The sequence below is a fragment of the Rhipicephalus sanguineus genome, chromosome 11 (assembly GCF_013339695.2).
Source record: "Rhipicephalus sanguineus isolate Rsan-2018 chromosome 11, BIME_Rsan_1.4, whole genome shotgun sequence".
Lineage (NCBI taxonomy): Eukaryota > Metazoa > Arthropoda > Arachnida > Ixodida > Ixodidae > Rhipicephalus > Rhipicephalus sanguineus.
The window spans coordinates 87,577,476-87,601,480 of record NC_051186.1 but is presented as its reverse complement, the minus strand read 5'-3'; the positions used below and the strand labels follow the sequence as shown (position 1 = coordinate 87,601,480).

Here is a 24,005-nt window from a genome sequence, read left to right as displayed (position 1 = left end):
TTACAATTAATCGAATATTTTTGTCGACGTAGCAGTAAGTGCTGGCAGTCTTTTTTATATAGCTTGTAATGTACGCCTTTCGATATCCGTTTAAAATATTCTAAACATTTCCGCCCGGGGCTCTTATGAATGGAGGAATTCCGAATGCGCAGGTCATACTTCTTTTGACCTGGGAAAAAAAGTAAATTACGTGATCAACTCACCAACAGTTCTCACGAACTCAATACTCACCAACTCATCAACAAAGCACTGATCAATATCTACATCGACATATTCAAGCAAGTGGAGAGCCTTTCCTATTGTAAAGAGGGAAGGCCGCGAAGGTGAGTCTGCTACAGTGAATATTTCTACAGTTAAAATCTCGCCGTCGCCCCTGAGAAGCGTTGCGATGGTGTCCAGTCGCGGCGGCTTGAATCGCGTTTGCGTTGCACTTCAGTAGCCCGATTCTTGTCGGTGGTATTTGCCCGCCGGCGCAGATCGCACTGACACGTTTTGCTGACGTCGGCGATTCAGTTTGGCTAGCGGCTCTCCTTCCGTGAGGGAGTCGCATCTACTCGGATTTCGGAGCATATGAAAGGAACTTCATTGTTCTTGAACATCCTGTATTGCATGATCTTGCATTTCAAGCGCGATTCTAACTTTTCCCCACTATTGTTACACCCATCGAAGCATGCATTTATGTTACCCCCATCGAAAAATTTATTGGTATGTAACCAGCCAAGTGCGCTTTTGTGTGAGATATTTGTACTGTCTCAATTCAGAATCTACATGAATTAATAAATGTTTACTATTACCTTTTGTGTTTGTGTACTCTGAACTCCGGCTCGGTTTTTGTTACGGCCAGTATTCGCTGCCGCACTAAAAGGACCTACTCTTACATTGTCTGTGCTTTCGTTGTGCCTATCGGAGGACCGACTCGTCAGTCCTTGGAATCAGGCCGGCGATTTCATCTCATTCTTAGGTTGTGAACAACGCACTACGCGTCTGTAAGGCAACACGCGCTCCTACGAGTTGGACAATTGCTGGTGCTCAGGGTGATGATGAATTTTATCTGAGCCATTTGTAATGGATTGGCATGTTTCAACGACTGTACTCTCTACGCAGTGCCTATGACATCATGTGTGGTGTGATTTATACTTCTGCCACGCAAAATTGCATGCGCTTAAAGACACTCCTTACACTACATGACATTGCTATAGGGTTTTTTTTTTTTCGAAACACTTTCAAGCAATAGCGTGGCTCTGTGTAAGAACAGCTGTTTGCCACGCAAAAGTCGCGGGTTCGATTCCCACTCTAGGTGAACATTTTTATTATCTATTTATTCGCATCTATCTCGAATTTTCACCTACGGACTACGCTTATTTTTCACTCACAACCAACGACGCCCACACCGACAACGGAATTTCTACGAAACGAGCTCTTTAACGCTATCGCCTTAGAAATCTGTCTGAACGATTACGTCGGATCGGCTGCTCTTAATTTACTACATCTCCTTGTTAAAAACAAGACATATTTACGGGGCTGCCCATGAGAAATATCACTTAAATGACGAGCGAGGCTAATAAGAGCACGACTAAAACGTGTTCAAAACGTGTGGTACGAAGAGTGTGACTATCGGAAGCTAAATGAAGAACTAGGTGAGCCACTGGGTGCTGCCAGCTTGCTGACTGCCTTTCCTGCGCATCCTCCTATTATAACATAGGAGGACAAAAAGAGCCGGAAGGGAAGTAATTAAAAATGGGGCTCACCGGATGAGCAAGTAGACACGCGCTCAACTTATAGCCCTTTAACACTAAACCACACACGCCTTCTTGTGTGTTTGGAACTTTATTTTTACTCACTGTTCTTCAATTCCCATAAAATGCGCACCCCTGGAAGCACCTGAGTAGGGCCTGCAGCATTTCAACATAATCATTAAAAAAACTCCCATTCGCGATTACCGAGAATCTTCAGATCAGGGTCACTCACTTGTACCATCCATCGTCACCTCCACGACTCCGCAGGCAAGGTTTCCGTTCATGTAGAGTAGACTTTCCGTCTGCTTAAAAGTACTACCTAACAGACAAATAAATCAAAATGCATAAGGGTTCCTTTATGAAGTAGGATAATAATTACTGATCTTCTAACAAAGGCGGCTAAGCGATCACCACGTGCAAGTCTTTGTTGTAAGGAGTTCCACTGGCTTGAGATATAATACAAATGGGAATGATATTTGATGTGTTATGTATTACATTCAATTTCTTCCGTCGATGGCTGCATATCAAACGCGTTATATATATATATATATATATATATATATATATATATATATATATATATATAGTGCAACCGAGATAAGCCGAGCTTTAATGATAATATAGGCTGGCAATGCACTATTTCTTCGAAATTTAACTCAGGAAGGGAACTGAATGCGTGCTCGTAGATATGAAAGACAGAAGCGGAGATGCTTTTTTATTAGAGCTTGGTAATCTAGAATTTTTGGACCTAATCAAAACGTCGCGAACAAATTGAAACGAACACTAGTCGTACATTGCAGAGTCATTTTTACAAGTAATAAATTATGAATGTTAGCATAGCGCTAGCGCCCTCTTTGAAAAGCGCTCATTGTGGGTTGTACCGGTGTACGAAGAAAAAGACGTTGGTGTTGGTGGTCTCGTGCGTGTTCGCCAGTATGACGTAGCATGTCTGTGTGGAATTAAACAGGGTTGATAGCTGGGCTAGTTGGTCACTGATCACCATAACGTATGGTGAAGTACGTGGCGCACTTTTCACGAGGACAAAGGGGACAACAAAGACACGAGACTCGCTGCACACACAACTAAATTTATTTCAGAAACAATACTTCATATATGTCCACCCACGCACCCCCTAGTGACACAGAAATGAACTAACAGTCAAATGAATTCTCAAAAAAGAACAAAATTCGCCCATACTCCAGCGATAGGACAAGGCACGTGTAGCTTAGACAACCTTCTCCTTATACCTTCAACATTACGTCCAGAGGTTCTGGAAGCTTTGCATGACCACCCGGCGGCTGGACATCTTGGATTTTCGCGCACTCTCCCGAGGATACAATAAAAGTGCTACTGGCGTCGCCTCCCTGCCGCCTTCGCTCCTTACGTAAGGATTTGCCGAGATTGTCAGTGACGGAAAACACCGCCGACTAGGCCACCAAAACTTCTGCAACCCATCGGGCCACCTCGCCGACAGCTTCATAAAATCGGGACGGACCTACTGGGGCCGTTCCCGATGTCGACTTCTGGAAATAAATGTATCGTCGTAGCCACCGACTAGCCAAGTTCTGCGTCGTCAACATTGTCCTGTGCCATGGTGCCCCAGAGCTCCTCATCCCCGACATGGGTACGGCCCTTACTGCAGATCTAAGTCAGGTGATCTTGAGATACAGCCCGACAAACCACCGCCCGAGCACAGCCTACCACCCTCAGACCAATGGCCTTACCGAGCGTCTAAATAAGGCCATCGCCGACACGGTGACCATGTACGTCGACGACGAACACAAGATGTGGTATGCCATCCTTCAATACGCGACCTTCGCATACAACACGGCCGTTCCAGAAACAACGCAGATGACGTCATAGAAGTTGGTCTATGGAAGGAACCCGGCAACGACGCTCGACGCCATGCCACCTAATGTTACCGATGAAGAAAACCTCGACTTCACCGTCTACCTTCAGCGTGCCAAGAAGCTAGATAAGTCACCCGTCTGGGCATCAACAGCCAATAAAATACCGAGAGCCGTCACTACAACCTTTGACGACCCCACGTCGAATATCAGCGGGTTTGGATCTCGACGCCTGTATGCCGACGTGGACTCAGTGAAAAAAAGTCACAGTTTCGGCGCAAAGCCAAAGCAATGAGTGTGATAGCAACAAATCACAAAGCTACAAGAAGAACACCAAGCAGCTCGATACTTGCGCCGTGCCCATCAAGCGCAAAGGACTCGCGAAACGAACACGCACAGGATGACCACGAACTAACAACGGTAACAGCTCGACGCTTGCAGCCCATTACGCTGCTCAAACACAACGAAGGACGCTCGAAAAGAACTCACAGGTGTACACAGGACGAGCGCGAACTAACAACTGCCCCATTTACTTATTCGTGTTTGAGCGGCGCGCTACAACCCAACGCTCTTAATATTTTTGTTTTCTTGAAAACTGCGGCGCGTGCAGTGGCCCCTCCGCGTCTCCTACCGCGCAATGGCGTTCGACGCATTGTTTACGAGGCGTTCCATATCGCGTGTGGGTACAGAAATGGGCCACTTTTAGTGTGCGTTTCAAGGGCAGTTTTCACACTAAAGCAAAATCTAGGACTTTTCTTTAAAACGCGCCCTTCGGGCAATCTCCTGGTGACACTGCACATGCGGAAGCACCTCAGAGACTTGCATACCGCCAGCGTTAAATGGTGCATATGAAAAGCTCACCGCCACATAAACGATGGCGCTTGGCCGAGTTGTTCGATGCGGCAGTGCTGAGGAGTGAGGGGTCGCAGGTTCGAATCTCGGTGGCGCACTTCGAAAATTTTCTTCTGACTGATTTTGTTTTGTTGGTTTTATTTATATATACATACATATACATATCCGGACCATGACGGCGACGGCAACGGCAAAAATCAGCCGAGAGTGTCCATATAATTGCTATCACAATAAAACAAAGAGAAACAAAGAAAGCTGTCCCAACACCGCACTTACTTCAGGCGTTTGCGCCACTAGTGTGAGGATGCCTTGATATCTTCGTTGTGATGGACCCGTCCTCTCCTAGCAAAGATACATTTACACATCTCTCTGCAGCAATATTATTCCAGTTCCAGTAAAGTATGAACCGTTGTCATCCGAAATCTTCGTTCTACGAAGGCAACGACGACGGCAACCGCGACGGCAAGATCTCGCGGAGTGTCAATATAATTCATATCGCAATAAAAAGTGTCGCGCCAGAATGCTATTTGCTTGACATCTGCAAACCAAATGCATCTTATCATCTGTCCAATAGGAATCTTTGTGCTTTAAAAAGTATTGTAAAAAATTCTGTGGTTCACGAGGCGTTCAAACGTCGTTCTATAGATGGTCTGGAGCTGCGGTTAGCAACGCGTCCTTCATTATCGTGATGTGCCGAGTTCTCCGCTGACTACCATCATTCGCATGTGCGGTTTCTTTTACGCAACTGACGCCGTAATTGTACTGTTGGCCAGTGGCGTAGCCAGTTAACGGCACACTACGCGCGTGCACCTCACTCCGACCCCACCAACCCGCCCGATACTTCTTTCTGCTATGGGACACAGAGCACAAAATGACACTTGACCACGTTCGCCGGCAAGGCCCCCACTTCAGATCGAAGACGTGCATCCCCCACCCCAGAAACACATTTCTGAATGAGCCGCTACTGTTGTCAGCGTGTAATTTTTCATGATAACCATATCTTCCTTGGTTATAACACAGGTCATCTTGTGTTGTGCAAGGGGTAAGCGATGCGCTGCATGTCAGGATCGTTCGCTGCAGTTATTGATTCTGTGGCCTTGGAAATTGTCGTGTGCGTCTTCCTTAAGGCTTATCATAAAAAACCTCACAGGGCCCCTTATGCGCCCGCCTCAGTCGACTCGAAGGCAAAAGCCATCTTCTTCTTTGTTTAACGGCGAAGCCGTTTAAGCTATCGGTAACTTGTGCTCTGTCGTTCAAAACTCGCCAGGTGAGTATGCGCCACGGGAATTGGGCAAGCCCCACTGCCGAGTACAGCAGGTGCGAGCGTTAAACTCTGCGCGGCGAAATGGAGCGCGTGAAACACGTGAAAGAGAGAGAGAAAGTGATAGAAAGAAAGAGAAAGAGAAAAATAGACAGAAATAAAAGGAATAAACACAGAAAAAATAGAAAGGCAGATAAAGACATAGACAGAGAGAGAAAGAGATCGAAAAAAACTGACGCGATAAAGAGATAGGAAAAACAAGGGGCAAGACACAAAGAGACAAGAAAGAGAGAAATAAAGCGAAAAAAAAATAAAGAGAGAGAAAGAAGCGGAAATTTTAAAAGCAAAGCGGCGTTCATCTCATACTAAGAGCGCGATGAAATGGCCACACCCCATGGCTTTCGCACTGGGGTAGCGTTAGGCAAATTCATCAGCGGCTATAAAATATACAAACAAATTACACACGCCACTGAAATAATTGTGCTATATAACACTGTTTAGTAGGGTGATTCCGCGTAAGATCGAACAAACGATGGCTGGTCGACCTCTCAAATTTATTTCAAAATTTTATATATTATTGCCTGATGAGTGGAAAGAAGAGATCCGCAATTTGTTATGCCGCCAAAAATTTTTTCGAACCACAGGAAATCAATAATGACGAAGAGGTGGAGTGGAGCGCTCATCCGCTCTGCTGTTTTGGCCAACTTTCGTTATGAATTGCACAAAATATATTGAAGTTAGGTAGCTGAAATTTATTTACCTAAATACATGCATGTTTTTGCTTCTGCTCAGGTATTTTTAGTTTTTATGTGTAGTGTAGATGTTTTTATAAAAATCCTCAAAAATGGCCCAATCGGCAAAATTTTCTTTACTTTGAAGGTCTTTATCTCAAAAACGCCTTGAAGGAGAGCGACAAAAATTCTGCATTACGTTCTTCGCATGCTTATCTACCAAACTGCCAAATCTTGTATTTATATAACTTTTCACTAAAGAGATATGATCGGGCTAAGTTCAAGAAAACACCGAACAATGAAAACTTCTGACGACAATTAAAAAAAAACCATTTTTTAAATTTCTTAAACTTTGTCCAATTATTCTCCTCCACATCAGCTTTCACAATCATTAAAAACATGTTGCATAATGTCGTTTCGCTAAAAGTTACGGCCCCTCCAATAAGACCCTTAGGCAAGGAGTGGCAATTCAGACTTCTTGCCCAGCAAGTGTATAAAATGCAGGCAGGATTGAATTTCTTTTTATTAAAAGACCAGCAGTACCAAAAAAAGTGTCGACAGCACTGAAGACGTTAATTTTGAAATTATTTGGTCACTGCAGCGGCCACGAGCGCGGAGCTACAGAGTAGGCGCGCGCGCACCCGAGATGCTCGTTGTAAGAGACGGCGCAGTGAGTGCTCGTTCTCGCGTCCTCAGACCGATTGAGTTCGAAGCAGCAACACCTCTCGGGTGACTTGAACGCACGTGCACTGGAGCTTCGCTATTCTATCCGCCCTCTGTTCGCATCTCAGCTAGGCGCTGATAACACGGCGGAGATGGAAGCAAGATGAAAACTCTATAAGGGATCTATGAGCGCTCGCTTCACGCACGCTGCTGCCACAGAAACTGCGCTGCGCCAGTTGCGATCAGTGGAAAGCATGAACGTGGCGCTCCAGTGGCAAAGCAAAATATGGATTGTCAAAGGAAAGAAAAGCAAAACTATCGGTAACCGGTTGCGCTTGCCTATCTTAGGTGTCGGCAGCAGACGGCCTGAACTAGCCGCGCGTTCAGAGCGCTGTTCACACTTCATTCGGCGCGGATAGTTCTTGTGCTTTGTTCTTACTCTACTCCTCCTGTGCGTCTCATGACGAGAAAGTATAGCTCTGAATGAATCTATTGTGGAGAATACCTTTCGAAGCACAAGAAGCTTAAAGGAGTACTGACACGAATTTTTAAAAAATTCGGATTGTTGCTCTAAATAAAAATGCTGGTGCCGGGAAACCTAAAACGACTATTGTGGTGCCTGGGAATGCATCCTATATTTTAATTAGCGCCACCTTAAAAAGACACTTTCGGTTTCGATATCGAGGGGGTGGCTTTTCAGTGTCGTTTCATAGCAGTGTGACGTCACGGAGATACAAAAATTCGCGACGTACCAGCGGGAAATCCGTCATCTGCTCGTGGTGCAATAGACAACGATGAGTGAATTGTCGTCCAGTGACCTGACAGTGATTTCTACGATTTAGGCTGCATGCAGGACGCAGAACTCGCGAACTCGGAGGAACTGTCTTGACTCGTCGGGATAATGTCCTTGCAGTGTGGCTGGCTTGCAAATGCTCAGCGACGAAAACTTCAAAGTCAAATTAAAATATTTTATACGTGTTCTCCGACTCCAGTGTGTGGACAGCGTGGACACTGCATACCAACGAAGCAAAAAATGTCCCTTTTGCGATGTCTCAAAATCGTGTCAGTACTCCTTATTATTGCAAAGAAGCCAAAATTTCGCAGAGTTACCGACCTAGACATAAATGCTTTGAAGGAACGTTTAACGCCCGAAAGATCAGTGACTGTCAGTGAGACGGACTACTTTTGCTACGCGTGCTTTTGCTACCACTGCAATGAAAGACCTTCACGGAACGCACAGTTTAACGATGACATTCTTATGCCCCCTGAAAAAGAAATCGACGCAATTAACCAGATCACTGCGACTACCGCTGCACGTGCGTTCAAGTCACCCGAGAGGTGTTGCTGTTTCGAACTCAATCGGTCTGAGGACGCGAAAACGAGCTCTCACTGCGCCGTCTCTTACAACGAGCACCTCGGGTGCGCGCGCGCCTGATCGGTAGCCCCGCGCTCGTGGCCGCTGCAGTGACCAAATATTTCAAGATTAACGTCTTCAGTGCTGTCGACACGTTTTTTGGTGCTGCTGGTCTTTTAATAAAAGGAAATTCAATCCTACCTGCATTATATACACTTGCTGGGCAAGAAGTCTGAATTGCCACTCCTTGCCTAAGGGTCTTATTGGAGGGGCCGTACCTTTTAGCGAAACGACATTATGCAACAGTTTTTAATGATTGTGAAAGCTGATGTGGAGGAGAATAAGTGGACAAAGTTTAAGAAATTTAAAAAAATGGGGTTTTTTTTTTTAATTGTCGTCAGAAGTTTCATTGTTCGGTGTTTTCTTGAAATTAGCCCGATCATATCTCTTCAGTGAAAAGTTATATAAATACAAGATTTGGCAGTTGGTAGATAAGCATGCGAAGAACGTAATGCAGAACTCTTTGTCTCTCTGCTACAAGGCTTTTTTGAGATAAAGACCTTCAAAGTAAAGAAAATTTTGCCGATTGGGCCATTTTTGAGGTTTTTTATAAAAACATCTACACTACACATAAAAACTAAAAATACCTGAGCAGAAGCAAAACATGCATATATGTAGGTAAATAAATTTCAGCTACCTAACTTTGATATTTTGTGCAATTCATAACGAAAGTTGGCCAAAACAGCAGAGCGGATGAGCGCTCCACTCCACCTCTTCGTCATTATTGATTTCCTGTGGTTCGAAAAAATTTTTGGCGGCATAACAAATTGCGGATCTCTTCTTTCCACTCATCAGGCAATAATATAAAAAATTTTGAAATAAATTTGAGAGGTCGACCAGCCATCGTTTGTTCGATCTTACGTGGAATCACCCAGTACAAGGTGAAGATAATAATATAAAAATAAAAGCAACATGGACTTGACTCTAACGAGAAAAATTAAGTACAACAAACTCTGTGAAATAGCCTCTAATGGAACTATTATTACGATATTATGGCAAACGTTGATTTTTACGCTATAATACTGGTGAAACTGAGAATTTCTAGGTAGTACGACGACGATTAAAATGTAGTTGTGCGTCACCGTGACAACAGTTATCGCTATTACCACGATGTAACTGGCGGGCAGGAAGAAACCGTTTGTGGGATGCCGTGTCGATAGAAGGACGCATCCCAAAATAAAACGTAACGACTGTTTCTTAGTGCGGTAGCAGCAGCGAGGCGAGCATGCCGACGCTGCGCTAAGTCGGGTTGCGAAGGAAGAGCCTTCCGAGCTTGGCAGCTTGGTTTTATAGCCACCTTCGGTGACGTAAGCCTCCGGTGACGCTGCGGTGGCGCTGTCCCTTATCGGAGGCGTTGTGTAGCATGCAGCCTTGTCACGCCGGGCTTGCTAATGACGAGGCGGAGGCTGCGCCGGTTTGTGCGCAGTGTGTTGCCACATCACCCCGCCCCCCGCGGAGTGCAGAGCCCTCAGGATCTGTAGAAATCTGGAAGGCGTGCCACACGTCCAGAGCGTGTCCTGACCAGAGCGGGTTGCGACGTCGGCGGCTGCGGAAAGATGCCTGTGGATGAAGTGGCGCTGCCCAGTTCGTTCGAAGCGATATATGCTGGCTTGAGCCGGTCAATCGAGACGCGGACGTTGTTTCCGTTCAGACGCAGAGTGAAGTTTTTTTTGTCGCGATGGACAACCAGGTAGGGTGCCGCTGTAGGGTGGCTGGAAAGGCCTGCGGACGGTGTCGTCGCGGAGGAAAGCGTGCGTGCACGATGCTAGCTCCTTGAAGACGAAAGGTGTAGGCTTGCAGTGGTGGGCTGCAGGTGACGGGCGTAAGGTGGCGGTGGTGCGTCGGAGCCGGGCGACGAAGTCGGTTGGATCTGACGTCGTAGTTCTGGATGGTAGTGCAGCGAGAAATTCACCTGGGAGACGGAGTGGTTCCCCGTAGACCAGCTCTGCTGGTGTAGCGTGGATGTCGGGCTTGAAGGTGGCACGAAGACCGAGGATGACGGCTGGGATGGCCTCGAGCCAGGTTGAGTCCGGGTGGCACATAATGGCTGCTTTGAATTGTCGGTGGAAACGCTCGATCATTCCGTTGGCGCAGGGGTGGTAACTGGTGGTCCTCAAGCGTTCGAAACCGATGGTCAGCCCGAGGAGCCTGAAATGTGGGACTCGAACTGTCGTCCTTGGTCGGTGGTTACGCGGCGGGGGGCGCCGAAACGAGCAATCCAGGCGGTGAAGAAGGCGGAGGCGACGTCTTCCGCGGTGATTCCCTCGAGGGGGCATGCCTCGGGCCATCAAGTGTACCGATCGATGGCGGTGAGGCAGTAGCGATAGGGTCCCGCCGGGGGAAAGGGACCTATGATGTCGAGGTGGACGTGCTCAAACCGACCAGAGGGCTGAGGGAATGTTCCGAGTGGTGACGTGACGTGCCTGGTGACATTTAGCGCGTTGGCATTGAATGCAGGAGCGCGCCCAGGTGCGACAATCCCGCTGCATAGAGGGCCAGACGTAGCGGTCAGTCACGAGGCGTGTCGAGGCGCGTATGCCGGGATGGCTGAGGTTGTGGAGCTGGTTGAAAAGACCACGGCGATGGGACAGGGGCACATAGGGCCTGCTTTGTCCTGTCGACATGTCGCAGCAGATTGTGGTTGTCGACCCTGGGATGGGGACTTGTGCAGCTGGAGTGAGGACCCGCCCTTGAGAAGTTCCTGCAGTTCGGCGTCCATAGTCTGAGCCTCGGCGAGGACGTCCGCTGTTATCTGCACAGAGCTGATGGCTGCTATGCGTGAAAGCGCGTCGGCGACCACGTTTTCTTTCCCGCTAACACGTTGGATGTCGGTGGTGAACTGTGCAATGAACGAGAGTTGGTTCTGCTGTACAGGCGGGAGTTTGTCGCGACGTTGAGAGAAGGCATAGGTAAGTGGCTTGTGGTCGGTATAGATGGTGCAGTTCTGTGCTTCGAGAATATGGCGAAAGTGTTGCACTGCTTCGTATACCGCCAGAAGTTCTCTGTAGTAGGCTGGCGAACTTGTCGGGGCGGTGGTCGTGGTTTCGTCAGTGGAACTGGCGGTTGAAGGGGTCGTTTTCGGAGCTTCGAGCTTCTTGGAGAAGAACGCCAAAGGATGCCAGTTGTTGTCCACGCGTTGCATGAGGGCGGCGCCGATGGCGAAGCTAGTTGCGTCCGTGAAGAGTCCCAAGGGAGCATCTGGCACGGGATGGGTGAGAAGCGTGGCGGTGCAGAGGGCGGCTTTTGCAATCTTCGAAACCTTTTCGCTAGCGTCGGTGTCCACGTGACGGGTTGGTTTCCTCGTAGGCCAGCCAAAGCATCATGGAGGGAAGCCTGGTAGTCGGCTGCGTGTGGCAAGAAACGCCTGTAGAAGTTCAGCATGCCAAGGAAACGGCGAAGGTCTTAAGTGGTAGTGGGTTGAGGGTAACTTTGCAGGTCCGAGATGCGTTGGGGCAAGGGCCGAGTTCCCTCAGATGAAACTTTGTGGCTGAGGAAACGGACGACGGAAGCGCCGAGCGTGCTTTTTTGGACATTGACGAGTAGACCGTGGTCATCGAGGCGTTGGAACAGCAGACAAAAGTGCCCGTGGTGCTCTTCGGCTTCGCGGGAAAATACCATTATGTCGTCAAGGTAAACGAAGCAGAAGTCGAGGCCGCGGACGACTTCGTCGATGAAGCGCTGAAAGGTTTGTCCAGCGTTCCTCAGGCCGAAGCTCTTGAAGGGAAACTCGAACAAGCCAAATGGAGTGATGATTGCCGTTTTCGGGACGTCATCAGGAGTGACGGGTATCTGTGTGTACGCCTTCACCACGTCTAGCGCGGAGAACACGTGGCAGCCATAAATGCGATGGGCGAAGTCCTGTATGTGGTGGACGGGGTACCTGTCCGGGATGGTGCGCGCGTTGAGGGCACGCTAGTCCCCACAGGGCCGCCCGCCTTCGGTCTTCTTCGGAACAAGGTGGAGTGGCGAGGCCCATGGACTGTCAGAGCGGCGGGCAATTCCTTCGCGGAGCATTGCCTCGAACTCTGCTTTGGCTATGCGCATGTGGTCCAGGGCAAGGTGACGAGCACGGCAGAAAACCGGTGGGCCTGAAGTGGTCCGGATGTAGTGCACGGTGGTGTGCTACATCCGGACTGCATCCGTGGCAGTCCGCTGGGGCGCGTCAATCGAAGAAATTCGGCGAGGATGGTGTGATACGGCGAATGATTTTCAACACTGAGTACCTTGATGCTTGGCTGTTGGGCGGTCGTTCGCTGGACTGGTGTAGAAGGTCCCGTTGTCGCGTCGATGAGGAGGTTGCTGCGGCAGTCCGAAAGGAGGTTGTAGTGGGCCAGAAAGTCTGAGCCGATGATTGGCTCGGCGACGTCGGTGATGACAAAATTCCAGCGAAGGTCACGGGGTAAGTTTCTCAGCTGGATGTGCAGGCGGAGCGAGCCGTACGTCTTGATTGTGGAGTGGTTTGCCGCACTGAGCTCGAAAAACGTAGGCGGACGAGGACCTTGAAGATGGGATCGCGGGTATTAGCAAATGTCGGAACCGCTGTCGACAAGGAACCGCTGCTTCGTGATTTGGTCGGTGACGAAGATGCGACGGCCTCCGGGTTGGCAGCTTGCGGCCGTCTCTACGAGCTGCCGTTGGCGTTTTCCGCATGCCCAGTGGAACACGGTGGTCGACATTGCCGGGCTCTGTCCCCAAAGCGTCGGTGGTAGTAACACGGGCCGTTGTTATCGGGTTGCCGGGACGAAGTGGTGTTAAGGTCGCGGCTTTGCGAGTGGCGGCGCTGGTGCATCGCAAGACGTTCACCCAGGCGTTGTTCAATGGAGGTGAGCTGTCGATCGATGTCGTCGATACGGCGTGCAAGCTCCGCGGTGTTCAGCGGTGCGGCGATGGCCTGGATGGTGGGCGACAACTGAGGCAAGGAGACCTCGATGACGCGATCAGCAATCTCCGCAAGTTCGTCAAGAGGCAGCCTAACCTGAGCCTGCAGAATTGCCTGGACGTGCGGCGGGAGTTGCTGGAGCCAGAGCGCTCGCAGGAAGGAATCCTGGGTTTGTATGGTCCCCGCGAGCGCACGCATGTGGCGCAGGAGCTGCGAAAGTTTGCCCTCAGCAAGCTCTGCGGACTGAAGTTGTCGCACCTTCTGTTCTTCCGAGAGCGACAGGCGGCGGATGAGTACAGTCTTTAGGTGTACATAGTGGTTGGCCGTTGGTGGGTTGGCAAGGATATCCCGCACCTTGTTGGCATAACGTGCGTCCAGGTGGGCGACGACGCAATCGTAGCGGGTCCGGTCTTGCGTGATGCGCGCCAGAGAGAACTGTGCCTCGGCCTGGGCGAACCAGACCTCGGGCGAGTCCACCCAAAACGGCGGAAGTTTGACAGCGACACGCCAGGTGTGTGGAGCAGCGTGCGAGATGCCCTCTGCAGGGGCTCTGACGTCCTCAGCGGAGTCGGCAGGCACGGGCACGGGTTGCGGGGACGTTGCCAGAATGCTGCTGTTGCTCGGCCTGCAGTTGCTGCTGAAGTTCTTGTATTTGTTGGCGAAGAGCGCCAAGCGCTTCCAGGTCGGCCATGGCGGTGCGGTTAGTTCAGTTTCCGGGTCACCAGATGTGGGATGCCGTGTCGATAGAAGGACGCATCCCAACATAAAACGTAACGACGGTTTATTAGTGCGGTAGCAGCAGCGGGGCGAGCATGCCGACGCTGCGCTCGGTCGGGTTGCGAAGGAAGAGCCTTCCGAGTTTGGCAGCTTGGTTTTATAGCCACCTTCAGTGACGTAAGCCTCCGCTGACGCTGTGGCGGCGCTCTCTCTTGTCGGAGGCGTGGTGTAGCATGCAGCCATGTCACGCCGGGCTAGAGAGTGACGAGGCGGAGGTTGCGCTGGTTTGTGCGCAGTGTGTTGGCACACGTTCATTGCCAGCTCCTGACCGGCCGTGTAGAAATAGTCAACTGCTTACCGGTCGTAAAAGTATGACTTCCCTTTAGGAACTCTCGTAATTTTATGGTCGCATTGTAGAACGTAGTTGCAATATGACAGCTTTACGCTCGAAACCACGCTTTTATTTTTTTTGCACGCCAGCATATGTCACAAAACTTGAGCAATCGCATTACCTGGAGAGGTGATCCTCATGACTTCCTTATGTCGGGGTTCGAACCTGCCGACAAGTGAGAAACACATCCTGAAAACGCCAAGGAAAACAAAACTTGAAAGAGATTACAGTAACGTAATAATTTTATGCCATCTTACTTTCTCATCCTGTAGTAATAAGCTCGATAGAATTCAATGGATATCCGACTTATGTACAGTTTTCCCTCTGCTTTACACCGAATTTTTGTGTCTTCACTGGTGAGGTAAGTCCATAGTAATTCTTCGGTATTTAGAAACTGAAAATAAAAATAATTAATGCTTAACATTAATACATGCGCAAAAAAGAATGCATGGCCGATTGGGTGCTCCCCCACGTGCCCACTTTGTGTGTCAGTTGGGAAGCACCCAACCCTTCGTGGCATCAACTTGCTCTACAAGACAGTCATTCAATTCAACACTTATTAACACGCAACAAAATGTTCAAATACAAAAATAGTTCCCAGGCACCTAAAATACTCATCCATGCATCAACAAATATTTGACCGCGCACACGGCAGAAGACACGCGCAAGCGAGGGTCATAACGACGAGTTCATCGTCAAAAATTACGACAAATAAAATTATAGGTGTGAACGACTAACAGTCAAAATAAAACTCATGAAAACAATTGATAACAATCGTAAAAAGTATAGGCGTAAGTGTAAAGCAAGACTGAAGGCTGGATAAAACGTGTCTGACCCATGGCTTCCCCTAATGCGACTGGCCAATTTTGATTCTCGTAGAAGCTGGTCACAACTCATTAACTGCCTCCCCACTGCCGTGATTGCCTTCTCTTGTAATCCAGTCTGTTACTCTTAATGACCAGCGGCTTTCTTGCCTACGCGCTGCATTCCGTGCCCATGCCCATTTCTTCTTGTAACATTCCACGACAGGCCTGTGCAGGCCCAAAGCACGATATGTTTATTCTTCTTCTTCGTCTTCGCCCCGTTTCATCCCTCCGCTGCAAATAAGTGATAAGGTTAGAAATGGCTGCTATTTCCATGGCACCGCTTTAGCGCGACAGCGTTAAGGAGCTCGTTTCGCAGAAATTCCGGTGTGGGCCTCATTGGTTGTGAGGGAAAAATCATCACCTTGTCCGTGACAGAAAAAATGAGAAAAATTCAATTGAAATAAATAATAAAAATTTTCGGGTCCGAGTGAGAATCGAACCCAGGTCGTCTGCATGTCAAGCAGGTGTCAAGCAGGCTCTACATGAATGCCATGTGTTGAAAGGAGTCTCCTTAATGCACGTAATATTGCGTGGCAGAAGCGCACGATCGCACCCGGCGTCAAAACATGTGAATTGCGCAACGAGTGCGTGTTTTAAAGGCCCACCCATTGCAAAGCGTTCAGAAATATTTGATAATGATCATCAGCAAAAGCATCAACAAACAGCTGTGCAAGTTCGTGTGTTGCCTTACGGACGCGTACTGGGCCCTTCGCTGATTCGCAAAAGGAATAATTATGGCGTAGTGGGCACTTAACAGCTGTACCAAATATATCGTTGCGAAAACCGTATTCATCGGGGCCTATTATTCTCGTCGATTACACTAGAACTCGGGTAGTGGCAACACGTAACTTTGCTTCTATACATCATTGATACGCCAATGAGCGGAGAGCTAAAAATTGCAACGCCTTCTGCAATTCTATTTCGGCTCGCATGAAATGTTAAGTGGTTTCCATCATGTTGAGACTCAAACCGAATGTTAGCCGTAGCTATCGAGCTCTCAGCACCCTGACGTACTGTGCATACATACGTACCATACGTACAGTGGCGGTCAAAATATTACAGACCACGGGAGCGCGTGGCCGACTGCACCGAGGCGCCTTCTCACGGCTGCTTGCGAAGCTCTAGAGCGCGCACTGCGCACGCGCATCTTCGTTTACCGGCCGGTCTGCTCGTTCGCTCGCTTCAAGTGCGCGCGCACCGGAAAGCCAGAGAAATCGCAAGGTGCCACTTCTGCAGTCGCCGCGGAAGCGCCGAGCGATGATATCGTGACGAAAATACGCAACTTGTACTGGCAGTGCTCGGTGCGTGCCGCACTCTACGCTTTGTTACCACACGCTCCGCAGTGTGGAAAATACGCTTTGCGTCAGTTTGTCTCAAATCGACATGTGTGATAAGATTACACTCGCGGAACTCATGCACGCTGCATTTTCCTTCTTCTTTTTTTGTGGTAGTCGCTGCAACTCTCCGGCGCCCATTCGTATGCGCTATGAAAGAAAAAACTTGGCATAGACCGGTTTGTAGCACGAACATACAAGAAAAACCCACATGGGTTAAAAATTGAAGAAGAATAATCTTGAAAGCAGGGGAAATTTTGTCCAGACCAGGACGAAGTTTTCGCCAAGTAGAAAACTTTCTTGATGCAAATCGCTTGGGGCTACCGCGGCGACTGCAGAAGCGGCACCTTGCGCTTTCTCTGGCGTTCTGGTGCGTGCGAACTTGAAGAGAGCGAACGAGCAGGCCGGCCGGTAAACGAGGATGCGCGTGCGCAGTGCGCGCTCTAGAGCTTCGCAAGCAGCCGTGAGAAGGCGCCTCGACGCTGTCTGCCATAGAGTCACTGGAAAAATTTCAGAGTATCGCATCTGTTTTCCGCGCGCCGCCGCCGCCGCGATTGGCTTATTCGCATCACGTGACCTCTCGCCGCCATATCCCTTCCAAGCGCTTTGGGTGCAGGCGCGTTCAATGCAGAGCGTGGCCGGACATTTAGCTGTACCGCGGTCCCCAGAAGTACTTCGTCGCTTTTTTAAACGCGTCATGCAGACAGGGGCGTAAGAAGACATTTTTTATCGGGGGAGGGGGGGGGGCACAGCTCGATGTGCCACCCCCTGGCTACGCCACTGCATGCAGATGCCAGAAGAGAGTAGCTCATCATCAATCGAACGTTACTGGTGAGCTACTCTGGGAATCTCGTTTGCCGTGTGGGAAAGATTAATGTCAAAGAGCGCCGTTCTACGTGGCTGCATGGTTGGCCTGAACGAATTCGCCCCCCTCGAATAACACTCCTTCCTGCAGTGAACTACATTAATTTTGCTGGAAAAGATCTTATGCGACAGGATATTTCACCTATTCGGTTCGTTGTGGTCAGCGATATTGCAAACTACATACCTTTCTATTTGCTCGGCCGTTTATATCTCGATCGGTTGAACAGATTACGCATGCTATCCGAGTTATAAGCGTGCCACGCACGAGAGCGAACTCGAAGATTTAATAAAATAATAACTGTTTACTGGTATACCTTGAAGGCAATTGTGGCATGATATTTGGCATTGCACAAAACAGAAGCGTGGAACTCCGTTGATAAACTTGGTATATGGCAATGTTATCAAGCGTATTTTTAAATTTGTTGCAAAAAAAAATGCCGCTAATGCTGCATTGCACCGAGCGTACCCTTAAAATACTGTATAGTTGGTGAGAAATGGTCACAGCAAAAAAAAAAAAGCAGATCCCACGCATTGAGGGAGTCAATTTTATGCGAGCCCTAGGTCTATATACATACTGTGTTGCAGTAGCATGCGCTTTAAAAATTCCGGGATGTGCTATTTCTGATCAAAAGAACATAAAGCACCGTGCCGAGGAAGTTTTAATAAAAGTGCATGATGAAAAAAAAGTGTAGCAGTGCAGAAACCGAACCCCAGCTGTTTACGCGCTGGCAACGCCAAAAAAAGAAATGTTTTGTCGGAAACAGCAAAATATTTGCAAATTCATTGCAACGTTGGGAATATTGAGGAGACAAGAAATAGGAAATGAAACAATTAAGTAGTGATGTCAATCATTTTTGATGGCCTATTTTCTACGTATCGTAAGATAAGATGCACCCTACCTACCGCACGCCGATTCGCCCGTGCGTTCGGTTGCTGGCGTGCCGAATCAAGACGTCGCGCACAACTTCCAATTACCGTACACACACAACTTCTATTACACATATCAACCAGTTGAACAGCAAGCACGGTGCGCAAGCAAGCTATGCGTCAGCGATCAGTCGAAGGACGCAATGTTGAATGTTCTCGATGTTGTTCGATAACGTTCTCGAGTGCAGTGAACCTGAACACCGACTGCAAAGCTAGCGCAAACAGTCAAGATTCACCAAATGTCGAAGTGAATGGCATCTCGCACGATGTCATTGCGCTAATGCAACGATGTTTACAGATCCAGACCTAGAGAACACGCCCGGGCGTGACACAAAAAGAGACCGATGAAGCCATGAAGAGAGTTCGCGAGCACATGGCAACATTCGCCGTACGTTTCATTAGTTACACCGCTAACCGCGCAGTCGATCCATACCTGTCGATGACTCGAAATCACTTCTAATATCCTCTTGAAGAAACACACACATATAATGCCGTTCTGCCGAGCGTAACACGGCGCTGAGGCTAAAAGATCGGTCACTTCTCAACACACGCTAGCAACGCGCCGGACGGTCTGGAAGGGACATGGCCGCCGCCACCCAATATTGCCCGCGTGCAGCCTACCTTTGCGGTACTCTGATTTTCCAGTGACTCTAGTCTGCCACGTGCTCCCGTGGTCTGTAAAATTTTGACCGCCACTGTACATAGTTTAAGGAACCGATTAAAAGGTTAGGATATCACACCGTGTCAAACCGTCTATGACTGGATCAGGGGTTATGGGTACTTCCATATTATATGCCCCTAGCCCAAAATTTTAAATTATAACGCGTCCGATGCTCTACCAACTGAGCTACCGCGGCGGCCATCTCCCCGTCCACTTTATAGGGTATAAAGTGGACGGGGAGATGGCCGCCGCGGTAGCTCAGTTGGTAGAGCATCGGACGCGTTATTCGAAGGTCGCAGGTTCGGTCCCTGCCCGCGGCAAGCTATCTTTTCGTCCACTTTTCTTTCTTCACAATTGCCTTACATTTATTACTAAAAAACATCCCCTATACTTTCCTTGGCATTATTGTCTGTTAGTTCTCATTAATATTGTGTATAACAAAGAAAACGAGCCCTTGAAATTAACACTTCTTTCCTTCATTCATAGCGAGGGTCTCGTTCTGGCAGACTTGATGCTTTCAGGTAGTATGCGAGGGATAATTGGTCAGCTGCCAGCTCGTAAGAAGTTCACGTGCTACGTGACGCCAACAGGCAGAAAAAGAGTGTTCCACACATGCCGTCATGGCTACTGGCGGCGCTGACTGACGCTCCCACGTTTAAATGCACACATATACCCTATAAAGTGGACGGGGAGATGGCCGCCGCGGTAGCTCAGTTGGTAGAGCATCGGACGCGTTATTCGAAGGTCGCAGGTTCGGTCCCTGCCCGCGGCAAGCTATCTTTTCGTCCACTTTCCTTTCTTCACAATTACCTTACATTTATTTCTAAAAAACATCCCCTATACTTTCCTTGGCATTATTGTCTGTTAGTTCTCATTAATATTGTATATAACAAAGAAAACGAGCCCTTGAAATTAACACTTCTTTCCTTGATATCCATCTGGTGTGATAAAACTCTCATAAAATTTATTTTGCCACGCGCATTGCTGGAATCTTGGAGGGGGGGACTTTCTGTGAATAAGTGAGCAAGTTTCTTGAAGTTTATTTTCGGCGGAAAACAACATCTCAACACACTAATTTTGAACAGCGCGACTGAACGCGGACAGATTAGAACAAGCGCACTCCCCCACTCTGTCTGCTCTGTCCGCGTTCGGTCGCGCTGTTCAAACCTAGCGTGATAAAGCAACTAGCCCGCCAACGCAATTTGGCCAGTCTGAACACAACAATCCGGGGATTACATGTTTTAGTTCGTGAGCGACTGTGCGTGTCACGATACTGCAGATTTCTCTGACGCTCTTTTTGGCAGCTGTGTGCAAGGGTAGAGAAATGAATGCACACACCGGACGATCTTTTGTGTTGCCCTACGGCAATGAGTTAGCTTTTCTTTATCGTCAGGAGCGCCTAGTAGTAGTTCGTGGTTTTTGATGACGAGCCATAATTCTTCTGCCCTCTCTCCTGCACCATTCTGTGTACGCAGTCATGTTGATATATGTGAAGCCCGTCTCATTTTGCGCCATTTGCTATTATATAGCCCCCTAAATTGCTGCACCGAACTTTTGAAGACGAATATGCCTGCTGGCCAAGTCACCAATTTCGCAGCGAAGAATTCTGCTGTTGTCGCGAGTACCGTGTATTTGATATTACGCTACAGAATCACAGAAAACCAGAGTAGTTAGGCTGTAATCTATTGAGAACGGGCAGCTGAGTACGCGTTCAAATTGGTGCAATCTTGCTTGCTGGAGGGGTAGCAAGCAAATATAGTACAACCAGTAGAGAAAACTGGAAATTCTCCACTTAGGAGCCTGGTTTGTTACGTATTGTCCTTAAACGACGTGCTGCGAACGTTGCCCTGTTGGCTACTTATTTACGTCTACGGCTTCGTAGCGGGCCTGCAGTTTTATGGAGTCACCCCCCAGCATCATCGCGAAAAGCGCTCGACTTCCTTTGAGTCGTGACGTCCTTTTCTTATAAATAACTACAGTGCAAAAAAAGAGTACCTCGTTAGCATTGTCAATCTACACGCTTCCATGCCCGTAATGCGTCCGCATCAGTTGTTTGCGGAGTTCATGATAACGGGCTACCTTGAAACACGACCTCTATTGATGCCGGAAGGTGCAGAAGGCAAGGGTTGACTGCCACCTGGCATTGTTCATTGTGACCGCACGTTACGTGCACGCGGCAGACAAAACTTACGTACTTTTCAAATTTTTACTTTGCTGAGTCCCGTAAGCCTCGCGTTCGCAGTAACCACACCCTGTTTCACAAGTATCTAAACGGGATTCTTTGGCCGGTGTCTCGATATGCATTGTACACAAGAGCGTATCAGTAGCGGTCACCTTTAACCCCACCCCCATAACCTACGTCTTTTAAAACTCTGCATGAGCTTAATGAAAAGGCCTTACCAAGCACAATAATATCTCAATTTCCATCGGTCTTATCCAGCTGACACGGCTCAGAAGATTTCCGTACTAAAAGGCGCAACACTTTGACATTATTAGTAGAGTGAGAAGCAACGACGGTTGCCTGACGGCGTTAATTCTCGTGCGCTGGCACTCTGAATCGGGGCTACAGTAGAAGCGGCACTAATCGCCATACGCATTCTGATCACCCACAACGCATGAAATCGCCTTGGTGCTAACAACATTTTCCTAACTTCAAACGAGAGAACATGCTAAATAAAAACAACCACCGAGATAGTTTTCCGTAGGCAAATGAAGAGCAAATAATAACCCTATGTTAAATGGACTATTGTGTGCACTGCGTTCGGTCACCACACTCATACGCCCCTCACTCATTCGGTAAAATGCTACGATACTGATTAGCAGCACAGAGTGTGGCAGCAACATTAATAGAAAGAAACTTGTATCTGGAAGGAGTTCAGAGAAACTCCTTCTTGATCACCACGTAGAGTACTCTGGAGCCACCTGTCGACGTTGCATAAGCGTATTGTTTGTTTGTTTGTTTGTTTGTTTGTTTGTTGTTTGTTTGCTTGCTTGTTTGTTTGTTTGTTTGTTTGTTTGCTTGTTGGTTGTTTGTTTGCTTGTTTGTTTGCTTGTTTGTTTGTGTGCTTGTTTGTTTGTTTGTTTGTTTGTTTGTTTGTTTGTTTGTTTGTTTGTTTGAAGAGCTATTGACTCTGATAGGTAAAACCACATATGTAATGCGTCAGATTTCGTACGTTACGTACGTCACATTTCGTCCGTAAGGCAAAGGTGTCAAATTAAGGCTACACTATTTTATGAACTTTGGTGCTGGCACAATGGGCGCACATATTTCATTCTATGGTGGTTTAAAATGGCAGGAACTTACGTCTCGCATGCTCGGAACAGTTCTCAGGGGCAGCTTTAGGGATCCCAATTTGGCGATACATACCGCGAAAACAAAAACTGCAAGAATATACTTTTCACGCATGTTACTGCTTCACGAGCACGGAGTGCGAAAATGTTTTCCTTTAAGACGCAACGGCTCGACGGAAGTGTTCCCTTTGTCTCTTTATCTGCCCATCTGGGCACCCATTGTTTAGTATGTATGCGCGTGGGATTCAGCTTGACATTTTCGAAGCAGTATCTACAGCCCACGACAATTGATATAGCGCGAACTCAGGACAAGGACAAAAGGTGCACGAAGACGAGCGCAAACTTCCAACTAGGTTTATTGTGCAGAACACGAAAATAAATAGGTGACACAAACCACGTGACAAATGGTGAACAGTGCAAAGATGAGCAAGGCAAAAATTTGAACACCACAACTACATACCAAAAAGAAATCTAAGGAAACATCAAGGAAAACAAAAAAACAAAAACCCGGTAAAACTATTAGTAGTGGCGCGCGCCGACTTTCCAGAAACCTTAATTCATTCTCGGAGAGAGCCAGGGGAGGCTTGCTTACGCATGAGTCGTGTTCACGTGCCATCTGCTCAGACTCGACGATGATTCGGGTGCGGTCATACTTGTGTGTATACGGTGTCCCTGTGTCCTCGAAAAGAGGTGCACAGCTGCACTCAATACAACGTTATGCAAGAAACCCATCTTTCCCGTTTCTAACATTGTTAGCATGTGCCCTTGTCGAAACGTTTCGACAAGTGGACTTGTCGAAACGGCTCCAGCAGAAGGCCCCTGTTTACGAATTACTCATCGCGAGCTTTCATCTTCAACTTCCGCCCCCCCCCCCCCCCCTACTGTTATGTCTATGAAGGCGCGGTGGACATTGGATAAATTAATAAAATAAATAAAGCGAAAAGCCTGCAACTATGGCTCGTAAAACGCGTTGTCCAAAAATCCTTTCGTCCTAAAATACGTAAGGGAAAAAATTGTCCCTATAGAGCGATGGTAGGCTTTTTACTTAAAATGAATTTTACTAATTCTAGGAGGAAAGTGCGCGTAGCAGTGACGGCTGTTGTAGAGAGATTGTTAGTCCGTTCGGGGCGTGCGAAATCGAGCGCGTTTCACTTCAAGTGCATGGGAAGCACAGACATTAGCCCTTTCAGTATATTCACTTTTGGCGCACGCGAAAGGAGGCACCACCGTGCCTGTCGGCAACGTGGTATATCGGACGAACAATAGAAAGACAGACGAGTAAGCAGCACTATTGTACCGGCAAGTGCTCACGCGAATGTCACAAAGGCAATGGAATTGCGGGGCGGGGTGTGGGCGCAAGTCAGCTAGACGCGTTAAGTCGACATACTGCGCGAAAACAGGTTCTCTCCCTGGAGCGGCCGTATTCCCTTACAACAGCGTTTTATAGAGTTACGCGAGATCAGATCGATATGAGTTAGCTGCTAGCCTTGCTCGTGTCACATTACGATTTGATGCTATCGCAATCATTGCTTCCCCCTTGCGGCGAAACTGTGATCTTTTGTCAAGTTCAC

General features: G+C 48.2%; 1 protein-coding gene across 1 annotated transcript in view; it reads right to left on the bottom strand.

Moving 5' to 3' along the window:
• LOC119373296 (uncharacterized) overlaps positions 1 to 22,517 on the bottom strand; it is a 70,688-nt gene extending 48,171 nt beyond the window's left edge. The window contains exon 1 of the mRNA XM_049420322.1: positions 22,448 to 22,517. Within this exon, the coding sequence (XP_049276279.1) occupies positions 22,448 to 22,456 (9 nt within the window). The 5' untranslated portion in view covers positions 22,457 to 22,517. The remainder of the gene's footprint in view (positions 1 to 22,447) is intronic.
• Between the last annotated feature and the right edge of the window lie 1,488 nt (positions 22,518 to 24,005).